The sequence below is a fragment of the Plutella xylostella genome, chromosome 25 (genome assembly GCF_932276165.1).
Source record: "Plutella xylostella chromosome 25, ilPluXylo3.1, whole genome shotgun sequence".
In the NCBI taxonomy this organism is placed as follows: Eukaryota; Metazoa; Arthropoda; class Insecta; order Lepidoptera; family Plutellidae; genus Plutella; species Plutella xylostella.
In genome coordinates, this window is record NC_064005.1 from 5,994,006 (window position 1) to 6,008,609 (window position 14,604).

At 40.1% G+C, this 14,604-nt stretch overlaps 1 protein-coding gene across 2 annotated transcripts; it reads left to right on the forward strand.

Annotated features, from left to right (window-relative positions):
- Positions 1-409: 409 nt before the first annotated feature.
- LOC105392975 (protein UBASH3A homolog) lies at positions 410-14,492 on the forward strand. Of its 2 annotated transcripts, XM_048630266.1 has the most exons (14): positions 410-697; positions 1,001-1,196; positions 1,632-1,721; positions 2,197-2,366; positions 3,126-3,264; positions 4,842-4,937; positions 6,208-6,390; positions 6,465-6,544; positions 8,449-8,609; positions 9,156-9,322; positions 9,764-9,905; positions 11,339-11,448; positions 11,912-12,075; positions 12,420-14,492. In XM_048630266.1, exons 1-14 carry the CDS (start codon positions 425-427, stop codon positions 12,495-12,497), a joined length of 2,049 nt encoding a protein of 682 aa, XP_048486223.1. In that variant the 5' UTR covers positions 410-424; the 3' UTR covers positions 12,498-14,492. The 2 variants fall into 2 exon arrangements, with proteins under 2 accessions (XP_048486223.1, XP_048486224.1); XM_048630267.1 differs by lacking the exon at positions 1,632-1,721.
- Positions 14,493-14,604: the final 112 nt, after the last annotated feature.

Sequence of the window (14,604 nt, forward strand, 5' to 3'; positions counted from 1 at the left end):
AATGCAACGTTGAAAACTCAATCGTTCCAAATTATATCAAATCATTGCTGTTTATACCAACGTTGAGTAAAACATCTGTGGATAGACAAACTTTATTTTATAAAAAAAAGTACCGAATGTTTTTTTTGTATTTTCCGTTTTTCGGCTTTGTTTGTCGCGGTGTTTTCAATGTTTTCGCCGAAATAATTTTAATTTTATGTGACTGTGTTTGAAAAGGAGTTTATGCGACGTGCTCTTTCACATAACAATTACATTTGCGTGAAGATGTCCAATCTTCCGCCGCGAAAGATTTCCACTTCGAGTAAAGGATCTAAACAAGATGCTTCTCCACTTCAAATACTACTTCAGATGGGCTTTCCACGGCATCGAGCGTAAGTAGTCGATGCAAAACCTCTTAAATCTTTAAACCTTATTAGGTTGCTGTATGCTGAGATATTTTATTTTGGTTACATTCAGATTGAAGGCATTAGCGGCGACGGGAAACCGTAGCGTGCAACTGGCTTCAGACTGGCTGCTGACTCATGTGAACGACGCTTTCATCGACACGGACGTGCCCCGGGAGTACATCCTGTACGCCTGCCCCACCGGCCCGCTGCTCAGCCAGCTACACGACTTCTGGGAGAAGTCTAAGAGTATTGGTGGCTGGAACGGTGCCCATAACTTCCCACCACATATTACTCTGGTGTCATTTTTTAAGGTGAGATTTTTATTTTTATGAATATACAGTAAACAAGATTTCATGTATTTAGAAGTTATCTTATGTGTTCTTGGTACTGTCTTGTAATTGGATTACAGTTTATTGAGTTATGAATTTATAAATAAACAAACACCCATGTTATGGACACTAATATGCTGATGTGTGAATTAAATTAGAGCTTTCATTCTTGTATAACATACAGCGTATAGAAAATCCCCATTATGCCCTTTGACAAAATTATCAAATAAAAAAGATGATTACTTTCTAGGCTCCTGATGAATATAAATGTTTTTTATTGTTTAGGCTCCCGATGAGGCATCATTGCAGCTGGGCAAGGCTGTGAAGCATGTAGTGGAGTCAGTCGGCGACGCACCCACTAGTCCACTGAAGCTGGAGCCGTACTTGTCACACAACTTCATGGGACTGTTTGTGAACGAAGAACATGCTGATTATTTGAAGAAAATTGCTCTCCATTTTGTTAAAGATGTATCTTCTGCTTGTAAGTATAAGCTTGAGAATTTGTTGAAGACAGCCAAAAATTTTATATACAAAAACAATAAAATCTTAAAAGAAATGAAAATATTCTCATGAATATTGCATTCAGAAAATTTTCATGGTCTCTGTGGTTATACAGCTGAGCATTAAGATTAGTTCCTGCTGTCTGAATATGAGCATTGCTATTCTCTAGAACTCTAGATCATCACTTCAATATTTTAATGTTTCATACATTTTAGATCACAATTTATCAGTATATTCAATTATGGTATTTAATAAGTATACAACAATACACCTACACAATATTTTTATGATATACATACTTATTTATACCTGTATTTATATGGTGATGGTACCTTAAAATTAAATTCTGGTATTATTTATGCATAAGTATTAAGTATATCATCCCACTAACAAATACCTATGTTTGTTTTGCCAGTAGGGGTATCTATGGACACCTATGAGCATTTGGACGCATTGGGCACTTGCTTTCCTTGGTGTACTATGGCACAGGAAAAACCCATCAAATGTAAGAATTACTAACAACATTCTCTGGCGCTTTATTTAATTACTTATAATTTTCCTTTATTTATAATTTGACTTGATTATGCGTTTGTTTTCAGCATGCTTAGTAGATTGTGCTAATATTATTGAAGAGCTCGATATCTTATGTAATTAGTGATAAGGTAAATATGAATTTATATTATATTTGTGTACTTACTCATAATAACAATGAATTTATTAGGGAAGAATATCTTGGTAGAAATGTATGCTATAAAACTTTTTTTGTAAAATAGGTATATTTTATGCATTTATGTTGCATCAGTAGGCATTTTCAGCAATACTGAACCATTCTGACATCCTATCTTTATGAATTGCCAGACATAACTACATTTATTTTATTTCTAAAATGTTTTAAATTTTCTAAATTTCGTTCGTATCACTGCCTTAAAAGCCTGCATAAATACACGACAAAGTAAACTTACACCATCAAATATCCACAGCAATAAGCCTGGAACCTCATGTCAAGTCTCTGCACATAACCCTGGCATACCACTTCAGTGTGGCTGCCTTCGACACACTGAAGTCACTGGTGGAAGCGCTACCCCCACTCGACCACTCCGCCTGGGAGCTGCGCCTCTACTCCAGGGATCCCAGATTTGCTAATCATGAGGTACACAAATTGACCAAAATAAAGGTGCATGTTGTATTGATTAATGAATGATGAGAGGGGATTTTAGGCGTCTTATTGGTGTAATAGATAGACCAATAGCGGCGGAACGGTATAGCGCGCGCCAATGGCGTCACGTGATTTTGAGACATAACCAACCTCCCAACGCATCACCCCTCAGGGGACCTAATTAAATGCCATCTCTACATGCTTCTTATTATATGACTTATATTTATATGTGAGGAAGATTAGAAATGAAACTTAATTGGACTGCTGACCAATGATACTCTGATCTTAATCAGTCAATTTAATTCGATCATTGGTTTCTGTTGCGGCTACTGAAGCTGGCAACATCGGTGCAAGAGGAGGAGCGCGGGGAGCAGCGACACCACGTATAAATGCGTCATCTTCGGTTGTCCGGACCCTCTTACCCTCTTACCTTTCGGACGCACGATCTTTTCATACATACATACAACCATTGTAAACCAGACATTAAATTATTCCATACCATAAAATACAGTCCACTCATTTATTAGCTTAGGGCTTATCCTATCATCATCATAGTCAGGACCCTAGGCCCCATCAGTTTCCAGATAAAATATGGGCCAGATGCAGTAAAAAAAAACTCTTCCTAGTAGTGTGAAAAAATATGCTGAGTAACAAAATTACTTTATCAAATTATGTAAAGATATTTTTTCATGTGCTTTATCTCTCGCCTAGATTTAAAACTATTCACAATCACACGTTATCTCTCATTGGCAGGTACATAAAGTGACACAAGACTACGCCCCGAAGGAAAGTGATGAGTTGGAACTGGTGATCGGTGACTACATCTACGTAGACGAGAAAGAGATAGAGAGCTCTCCCGACGGCTGGGTTCAGGGGACTTCTTGGCTAACAGGTATGCTGTATCTTTTACACACACCTCATTGCAGTGCTGTTTTTGTCACACCTTAGTTAGTAGTGGCTGATAGGTGAGCAATTTCGTCGACGTAACACTTGCCTATAGGTGTAGGCAATCGTCTTCACGGTGCCTACCAGAGTGACGTAACAATTGTACCTAGTCTGGTGCACCCTAGAGGACCCTAGTCAGTAAACGACGGTGACAACTGATCTGACTGTCCTCTCCTCTCGCCACGGTTCTTCAGCTCTAATCATTATCAGCAGAACTCTAGTTCAGCTCTAATGTTTATCACCGACACGCTAAGAAAAATATTGTGCCCATAAGTACGGTAGGTACTTAACTAAACTACTGCCTCCCCGCTACCTTAACGAACAACGTAGCCTAACCATCTGGCTATTCAATTTATAATTTATTCAAGAAATACATTTTTATGTGTGCTACACTGAACATAGGTATGCGTAAATTCATGATTGTCATTTGTCTGGCACGGAGACTGCGAAAGACGTCATAGGCGGTAAATCTATAAGCAGTTGTGACGTAGCGGAGTTGCTAGCAACAAGTCTATTCACACCTCAAGGGTCAAGGTTGCGTGTCTACAATCTCAGCTGTTATCAGCTGATAACAGTGTTGTTCTGAATGCTGAGATAACGGTTCATAATCGCCAGTATTAGGCCACTGCAGTGTTTAGTTTCTGATAACGGCAATGCAAAGCCGGTTATTGGCAACGTTACTTATACCTATTGTTGGATTTTCTTAGCGCGCGCGAAAGTTTTAGGTTTTATAAAATCTGAAACCTGAAATTTTACTGTGTTTTTGCTGTAAAGTGTTTGAGAAAGTGTGTCCTGAAATGGCTGTGTTGTTAACTAATATTATAAAGTGTCGCCAGTTTGTTTTCGCCAAAGAGTTTTTAGGTTAGTTCTTTGTTTACATTTGTTCAAGTAGGTATATTTACTGTAGGCATCTGTAGTTTACCATACTCTTTAGTTTTGTGATATAAGTACATATATAGGTATATTAAAATTATTTGGTGTTATAAAGTAAGCCCAAAAGGGGTCACTCTGGTGTTTTTTTTGGAAAAAGGTAAAAAAGTATCCATTAGTCATTAGTCTATCGTGAATATCGTGATATACTTACCTAACTCAAATTGTATAAAATACACAAAAACTATATAAGTACCTACATAATACATCCCTTACTTTTGAATACGTCTTATGTTAGGTAAAACTGTGTGTTGATCAAGATTACTGAGGCAAACACACTTGTTTAAATAGTAGCAGATACAGTAGCTGTGTATTTAGTACCTACAGAACAGGAACAAATATGTCCATTAACTTACTGTATATTTTTCATTTTACCTCTTTCTCTCATTTGTACTAGGGCTAAAAGGCCCTTCCTTCATTGGAAGGAGACCCGCGCCCCAGCAGTGGGGACCTGATGGGTCGTGATGATGATGATGATGATGTACAGTAAGGGGCAGATAAACCTGACCCCCCTCACTATGTATTCCAAAGTTGGTCTAAGGACACCGTTACTTAAACTTTTACCTATTTACCTACCTTTGCACCTTGTTGCAGGTGTGACGGGCTACCTTCCTGCGGTGTACACCCAGAGGACGGCAGAGGCGGACGCGTGGACGCTGCACCGCGCCATCTCACTCGGACATAACAACTGTAAGCATCTTAACAAGTTTCTTTACTGTAATACTTTCGAAGTGGCACTTATGCCTGCTAGACCACAAAACAGACGAAAAAGTGCCGTTTTGATAGTCGTTCACGGCTGGAAATTAGGCCTATCTTAAGAAGAGCCGCAACACTGCCTTCGACTTTCATCCAGCTACCAGGTACGTATCTAAAGTCGTAAGTCTGGGCTGAAGGGTCTCCCACGTTATGTTTGCCTATTCGTGGTCATCACTCCAGATCTTGTTGTACGTTTCATCATCCCAACGGTCATTGGCTCGTCGTTAGATGTATGATACCACTTCAACTTGCAGGATTTAAGAACTAAACCTATCGGCGACTTAAACCATAAATCAACAATAAGTATTATTGATTATCATGCAAAGCATCGTATTTTCGGCAGCGGTAACGATTATCGCGTGTCTATTTGGATTAGTATATTTGCATACATGTTTTACAAGGTTGTCTGAGTCAAGTGTTAGGACGCTCAGGAGTCTCACGACTTTTATCAGCGACATTACACGTGGATCTATTTTCTAAAATAAATATTTTTATCAAAACTGTGCCAGCGTTCCGTGTTGATCTAGGGCGCAGGGACAATAGGGCCGACTTTCTATAGTAACTAAAATTCAAAGCTAAAGGAAGTATAACTTTCTTTGTTACCTAAAGGTAAGAGTTAATTATGACTTAAGTTTTTATATGTTGTTACCACAGAATCAAAATTGTATCTTCATAACCAGAATCACTTTTGGTGTTTTGTAGGTATATTTAGTAAAGGGTTTAATTATACCTATTTGAAAATACAGATTTGAATCTTACTCGACATGTACTATGTCTTTTCAACATGGACTATGTGTTTTATTCTAACGCGAATTGTAAAGTTACCTGAACTTTGCTCCCGCGCATGTATTACAATAGTTATCAGTTATGTGACGGCCGCTATCGCACGGGTTAAACGTGTTTGTGGATCTTCTAATAATAATAGATATAGGTAAGAGGCTGGATAGCTGCTTATCATTCAAGAGCAAGAAGACTTTGTGTACTTTTCTCGTTTAATCGCTCGCAGACTCAAAATATTGACTTAATTCGACGGTCAGAAGAAGAAATGGTTGGTCCATATTTGAACAAAGTGTCGTATAAATTAAATCGAATCGATAGCCTCCCTGCATTGTCGGTCGTCCGTTGCATCCAGCTGCGTCCTTCGTCCAAATGGTTCGAAATTTGAATTTTGTTTTGTTTTTAATTTGCTGGTCTGTGTTGCCAGGTTCTGACTCGAAGTCTGAGTCGGACTCGACGACTGACGGCGAGATGGCAACAAGCTTCCCCCACGAGGACGCCGACAAGCTGGGCTTCGAGAAGTCAGAGGAGGCCTACGGGGACTGGAAGAAGTACTGGAACGCGGTCATCGAGCAGAAGAAAACTGGCGGCCTTCTCGACATTACACAAGGTTTGATATTTTATTTATTAACTTTGATGATTGATACATTTTATGCTTATGCTGATGACTTGCTTCTTCCTTAGGTACTAGCATCAACTGGAAGTCGGAGGAGCACAACGGCACTGGCAACGGGGACGCTACCATAGTCGCCAAGACACCTACAGTGAGTTCTGTTCTTATACTTAATTATTAAAGTTTTATTGGAATAATTGGGTTTTAATGTCGATTACATAGTGGTGGTCGGTGGTGGTGGCGCCAATTTTTTGGTGCTAGTAACTATCAAACCTTTCCGCTACCGAATGGTGTAGTGGTTAGTGACTCTGGCTGCTTAACAAATTTCCCGGGTTCGATTCCCGGCCGGGCAGATATTTTTTTAAAGACAAATATTTATTTTTGCACTCGCGTCTTGGGTGTTAATAGTGGTGTGTAGATATATCAGCTTCCCGATGCCCATATTACTGATCTGAAAACTCTTGGGCGCCCCTTGTGTGTCATCCTGTGTAACCTGTTTAGAGCGATAATAAAACTGGAACACCTACCAATTTAACTTACTCGGACAGTCGTAGTGCCCATATGCAAAGACAAACAGAAGGACATATCCAACTCCAACAACTACCGTCCGATTGCCCTCGCACCTATTATAGCACGACTGCTAGAAAAAGTGATTCACTCTCTATCTGAGAAATACCTCTATAGCAGTGATCATCAGATGGGGTTCAAGAGTAACTCGTCGACAACAACAGCTATATACGTAGTCAAGCAAATAGCTCATTACTACAAGCACAGAAACACATCTGTTATAGCCTGCTACCTGGACCTTAGCAAGGCTTTCGACCGTGTCTCTCACACTCTGCTCTGGGATAAACTTCGCGAAAGAGGAATGCCGGAGATCCTTGTGAGAGTTCTAGTGAAATGGCACCAACAGCAGACGAACTCCGTGAGATGGAACGGCGAGTACTCCAAACCTGAAAAGCTGTACTGTGGGGTGAGACAGGGAGGATCCAGCTCTCCAGTGATGTTCAACGTGTACATGGATGAGCTGAGCAGCAGGCTGGCGGAGTCCGGTGTTGGCTGCTACATGGATGGACTATGTGTGAACCATGCAAGCTACGCAGACGACATGGTGCTCTTGGCGCCCTCGGTATCCGCCATGAGGCTTATGCTAAAAATCTGCGAAGACTATGCAGAATCACATAACATGCTGTACAACGCAAGCAAATCTGTGTACATGGTGTTCGAGTCCTCTAACACTCCTGCCGAAAATCCCCCCCTACATCTCAATGGGGCAGCTCTGGCAAAGGTCAGCCAAGTTAAATATCTCGGACACCTAATTGACGACAAGCTTCGCGACGAAGCCGACATCGAGAGACAGCGCAGGGCTATCAGCGTCAAAGCCAACATGCTGGCGCGCCGCTTCCAGCGCTGCAGCGTGGAGGTGAAGCGCCTGCTGTTCACCACGTTCTGCTACAACCTGTACACGGCTGAGCTCTGGTGCCACTATACGAAGGCAGCATACAATCGAGTCCGCGTGCAGTACAACAATGCATGGCGGATACTGCACCGCCTGCCCCCCTGGTGCAGCGCGTCGGAGATGTTCGCGGCCGGGCGCGTGCACGGCTGGGCGGCGCTGATGCGCCACACCACGGCGGGCGCGGCGGAGCGCCTGCGCCGGTCCTGCAACACCGTGGTGCGCGCGGCCGGAAGCTGGCAGGCGAGCCCCGTCCATGAAGTCTGGAGGCGACTACAAACACACTCACCATGACTGACAACTGGCTCAAACTGACTTTTCAATTATTGTGTGATAACTGCATGTAAAATAATGTTTAATATGAAATGAATTATGACTGTATTTATAGGTAAAATGTAAATTAATTTTATATAATTTATTAGTAATCTTGCTTTATAAATAATTATTAATGTTAATGTTATTTAATCAAAAATATGGGTTATGACCTGGAATAAATAAATTTATTATTATTATTATTATTACACGCTCTGTCTAGTACAGGGTCAGATGACCGTGTGTAAAATGACCCCACATATCATTCAACCACAACTCACCCCCAGGAGACGGGCGACGCCGACGCCGGGTCGGGGCGGCGCTGGCACCTCGTGATGAGGCACGGCGAGCGCGTGGACCTCACGTACGGCGCGTGGGTGCCGTTCTGCTTCGAGAATGACACCTACGTGCGGAAGGATCTGAATATGCCGCTTACGCTTGGCGAAAGGTACGTTTGTTGACTGACTTATGAAATGGTAGTAGACTGATATGAAAAAAAAATAGCCAAATAGATGTAATATTTTACGTCAGATAAAGAATATTTAAATTTTAATTTCTACCGACACAGTATATTATGTCTGCTTTTCCGCCCGGGGTAACGTATCGGTCATACTTATCTATCACTATATACTATCCCGGAATTCAAACGCGATGCGTAGCTTGCACAGAAACGTTAGTTTAAAAGTATTACGCGCGCAGATAAAGAAACAATATTAAAATGGCGGCGTTACATAAATAGTAGTACGTATCCCTAGTGTTGACAGATATACATGCAGGACGCATGAATCTGGTGGCCGCCACTTTTATATTGTTTCTTGGCAGCCATTATATTTAAACCTTACCTACCTAATGGTTCACCATATAAATTCCATCTTTGACGCCACTAATAAAAAAAAAACTTTATCTAACACTGACTATATCGTTTATAAGTATTTTTGTATATTTTAATATTTGTGGTAACCAATAAAGATATATTCTATTCTATATCCCCCAGGGCGGGCGGCAAAGAGGCGTACGCTCGCGACTCCCCCCTCACCCGGGTGGGCAAGCTGCAAGCCTATCTGGTGGGCGAGGGCATGCGGCTGGCGGGGGTCTCCGTGCGCCACGTGTACGCGTCCTGCGCCTACCGCGCCGTGGAGACCGCGCAGGGGTTCCTAGAAGGTACGGTATGAGGAGTGTTGGTGGAACGCCGTTGGGGAGTGGACAGTGAGCGTGGCTTTGTTTGTATGGTGCGGAAGAGTCGCCACCTAGTGGTAATTGCGATAAACTACCATACAAATTCACGTTTAATTTTCACCGCTCGAATGGCAACAGAAACACTTCCATATGCTGACGACTAATCCCCAAAGGGGTAGTCACAGGTGACTCGCAAGCGGTTTTCGCTGTCCATTTACTCTTATACTATGTTGTTAAAAAAAGTGTTTTTATAGCAGCAAAACTATTCAACAATAACTGTTGCATTTTAATGGGTACTGGGTACCTAATCGGTCACAAAGCTGATTTTGTTTATAAAAATCAATAGAAACCATATTTGCGATGGACATCCGCCCCTACCATCCTACCCACATAACTACAATCACTAGTCTTTCTTAATTGCTCCAGGCATGCAAGCGGACCCGTCAGTGAAGATCCGCGTGGAGCCGGGCCTGTTCGAGTACAAGATGTGGCATCTCAGCAAGGGGCCGATGCCTCCCTTCATGACGCCGCTAGAGCTACACAAGGCCGGGTTCAACGTTGACCTCAAGTGAGCATGTTTATTGTTTATCTTCTTCTTGGTTGTCAGGCTCATGAATGCTGGAAAAAAATCCATGTAAAAAACTTTTATGACATTCTGGTTGGCCAGAGTGTCATGAGTCTCATGCTCAAATTGCATGTTCAAGTTACTATCATCTAACCATCTATCATCAGTAACGGTCAGTGTGCACGTAAGGGTAACCTGACTTTTCCCTATAAAAGCCCATATGGAATGTTATATGGAATCCTCTATACGCGGTTTATATTAAACAAATCGAAATGATTCAAAAGAAATTTCTCCGCGCTCTACACTACAGAATGGCAGGCTGCAGGATGTCCTATGTGAGTTTACTAGAACTCTACAATATGCCCACATTAGAGAACCGTCGTATTCTCTCTGACGCTATTTCTTTGTACTGTATTTGCAGGGGAAAATACAACTGTCCTGATCTACTGAGCTCGATTAAATTCAGGGTCCCCTCTATCCGAACTCGTTCTCAGTCGTTGTTCTCAGTCCCTCCAGCATCTAACGCCGGTATTCGCGCGCCTCTGCGACGCATCTGTGACACTTATAACAAACGCCTGCTCTCGGTTGATTTATTCTGTAATTCGCGCAACCAGTTCAAAACAAATGTCCTTAATGTTCTGTCGTCATCTGAGTAATTTTTTATTGATTGTAAAATTTTTATGAATTGCACACATTTTTATTTTTTTATTATTATTATTTTTTTAAAAACCTATAAGTATTAATATTGCCGTGGTGGTATAATAAGATTGTTGTCTATATATTATTATGAATAGTATATTAAATTTGTATTATATACATTTATTTTTGTTTTTGTATACAGTGTTTGCGAGGCTTATAATTTTGTTATGTATCATAGCCTAAGTCCTTGTAAATAACTAGGGATATTTTATGCATGTTAGTTTAAAATCGTTTTTCTTTCTTTAAAAAGTTTTTGTATTATTTTTAAAATGTTATAGAGTTCATGTTTGTAATAGATTTCTTAGTGAGAATGTCCCAGGAGGTAAATTCACCTAGATAATTTTATTTAATTTATAGAAATCTTACTATGTGTTTGCTTCTGTTTGTTCTCCAATAAAGAAAATAAAATAAAATAGGGCAGAGGCCGTCAGCGCAGTCGTTCGCTGGCCGCCACGGAGGCAACACCTCCCGATGTGCCTAGCCTGATTATGATTTAAATAAACATGAGTATCAATACTACGATGTGCATAGAATACTTGGTCTGATTGGCCGTAATAAGAACCTTAGGCCAATGACGTACATATATATCTGTTTGCTCATCTTTACTGGTCAACAATAAGTTGCATAACCGTAGCCTTTATCAAGGGTTAACCTGCTTGGGAACATATAGCCTAAAAGCTATTCCGTCCAGACAACCTGTTCTTATAACATTATAATTTCACTATCCGCTTTTCTAGTTACAAGCCGTACGTAGAGATCGACCTAGAGAGTCCGGAGACGCTGGACGACTACTACATCCGCGGCAAGACGGCCATGCAGGGCGCCGTGAGGGATACTGAGGCGGAAGGTATGTCTGTTGTTTTGTTTTTTTTTTTTTTTTTTAATAAATTATTATCACTCCACAGACTTTATGTCCGTGCCTTTTGAAGAGTAGTAGAATTATGTCTGTTGTTCATAATTCTAACTAAAGCAGATCGCAGCTTCTTTACTTTATGTTCCAATGTATCATCATCAGCCAGCAATCGTCCACTGCTGGTATCCAGGCCCTATCAAGGGGCGCCACAACAAGCTTCTTCGGCCTCCATCCATCCTCTGATGGAACAGAAAATGCTCTTATGTAGATGGAAAACATTTGCGCACTACATGCAACTAATACGCAGGTGTATATAATCTGTTTAAGTGGTGGGATATCTACCTGAAGATTATCGTCGTCAATTCAGGAGAACATAGATCTTTTCTTCATCCCCATACTCCACATAGGTAATTTATTACCATTTATACAACGAATATAAGCACAATTCACCTTATAGGTGGTAACACCCTATTCGTCGGACACGCGGCCACACTGGACATGATGGTGGTGGCGTTGAAGAACATCGATGAGGAGCAGGACCCGCTGCCCTACCAGCTGTCGAAGCATCTGGGGCGAGTGCCGTACTGCGCGCTCGGAGCCATGCGCGACCACCCGTGGCAGGTTAGTTATGTATAGTTGTAATTTATGATAATTATATTGCTAAAGGTGGACGCCAGCGAGCCTTCGGGTTGATACATGGAATTCTACGACTTCTGATTCTCGCAGTTCAGTTGCAGACGGCTGTGCGTTTGGCTGTGGTGGGGGCAAACTGTACCTGAAATGCAATTTGCCGTTGGATTGCAGATGTTAATTATGAAATGCGGTCCTTCTGTCTAGAGCCCAATATAAGCACTGCACCCACTAGTGCATTCTGCGCAGATTAAAATTTACGTTTATCACAACTTTTTTCTAAAGTAAACTGAGTATTTATTGGCATTTTCTAATGTTCCCATAACTCCCGCCAGGTGGTGTCGCCGCCGTGCCCGCCCACCATGAACACCAGCTCGGGCCGCTTCGACTGGAAGGTGCTCCTCGACTTGTGATCACCGACCGACAGTGAACCCGCCAGACTCGGATCAGACACGTTGTAGTGGTAAAGCTATTGCTGTTGGTCCTAGGATGTACATTGGATGTAGGATTAGGTTATGGGTATGAAGAGCCGATTCTTTTTTTAGCGGCGAAGTGACAGGGGCTGTTAATAAGACCCCCAGTTTTGGGTCGGATGTTTTAAACTGTGCCTCAGTTCTATGTGTTGACATTTCAATGACTAAATATAGGGGCTCCGCCACGCTATTCGTATTGATAGATCGCTACGCTCGTACCCGACGCCTTGTTAAAGACTATAGTTTATACGCAGATTTGACGGTCCAAAAATCAGCTTACGCTCTGCCAATCAGAGGTCTTGTTGTCTTTATAAGTCTGATAATATGATTGAGTATGGTGTATGCTAATGCATGATATGTTTGCCTATGGCATTTGTGGCTAGAAGCTAAATAGTGATTATGGTTACAGGAATGACAGTACAATATTTACCTAGTATGGCAAGATACTGGTTTGATTTTATCATTATCTTTCTGTTTCACATTTAAGTATAAGTCCTGCATAGGCTATTGGTTGGTTGTCGTATCTGCAGGATAATCATGACTTCGATTAAATACTGACATATACATAAAATCCACAGCATTGCTCATCCATGTTTTGTATTGATCACTAAAAATAATTATATCCGAACATTGTAAAACAGACCTTGCTCATATTCCATAACTTTATTTGTAATTAACTTACTTATAATATGTATTTCAATCAATAAGAGAAAATGTGCTTGCTTACTTCTTATGATATTTTTATAATAGTTAAAATGAGAACCCTAATATGGGTTATGTTTATGTGAAATGTTTTTCTAATTATTCTGCAATTAATTAAGTATCTTAAATATTTTCTTAATTTTATTTACCATGCTTTTAGCAAGGTGTGTTGCTCAGAGTACCTATGTGTTTCTTTTTCTCTTATATCTATCCTGCCCTAATGTGGAAAAAGAAAGACACATTTTATAGTGGCCCTGTGTCATGAACTGACAATACTCATAAAGAATTAAGGATGGATCTGATGTGATGCTGAAAGCATGGAAAACTAGTGATTAAGGATAGTCTAGTTCCTAGCGTAAGCGTGACACGCAGAAAATACTTAAAAATGAGTAGAATATTCCTAAAATATAATTATAATCTTCTACTATAATTAGATTCAGTACCTATCGTACCCGTACCTATTATAAGTTAATTGATAACGTAATTTTTCGACGATATAAAGACAAGTGTTCTATACTCTGTGATGTTCCTGACTTCTATTTTAACCGACTAATAATTAATTTGTTTAGATTTCAATCAAGTATTCCGTTCTAGTCAGTGGTGCCGTTTACATAATAGATGACGAATTATGATCATAAATATTTCTCCTATTTTCATAATTATTGCAACCATTACAAATTATTATTGTCTTCATTTGAATAATTTTCGTAGTGCAATAGTAACAGTTAATAGTCGTTGTTATATATTAATTCAATTACCTCTTGGATTACAATGTACTATGTATTTTATAGGATGAATGATTATTGCTATTGAGACCACTTAGTTAGATTGGTATTTTATTATGGTTTATATTTCGTAGTAACCAGTATGGTCCGAAATATAATATAGTTTATGTAGACCCGGTATTCATAGACCTTGCAAAGAGTTTGTGAATAGACATATCGATTTTTTACTGATACAGAGTCGAAATTTGTGTATAGCGCCGATTTACAAACATTTTGGAACTACTAGGAATATTGAGGTAAATTTTCATAACCTGTTGAATATATTTCTAATAGTCCCAACATTAATTCAATAATTATTGTCTTTCTGTCTTACATAAAGCTACCTCTATATTTATTTGCTATATGTACCTGGTAAACTGTATGCCTTTGTAGACTGACTAGATTTTTAGTATTTGCTCATAAACCAAAATATAATGAATTACTTAGTTGGACGGAATTTAATGTCTAAGAAAATGTGCTTAAAAACGGTGTAAATTACATCTAACAATGGATAAACACTACTATTACTATTTAAGCAATTTTATACATAAATATAAGTCTATTTAAAACAATACGGCTAT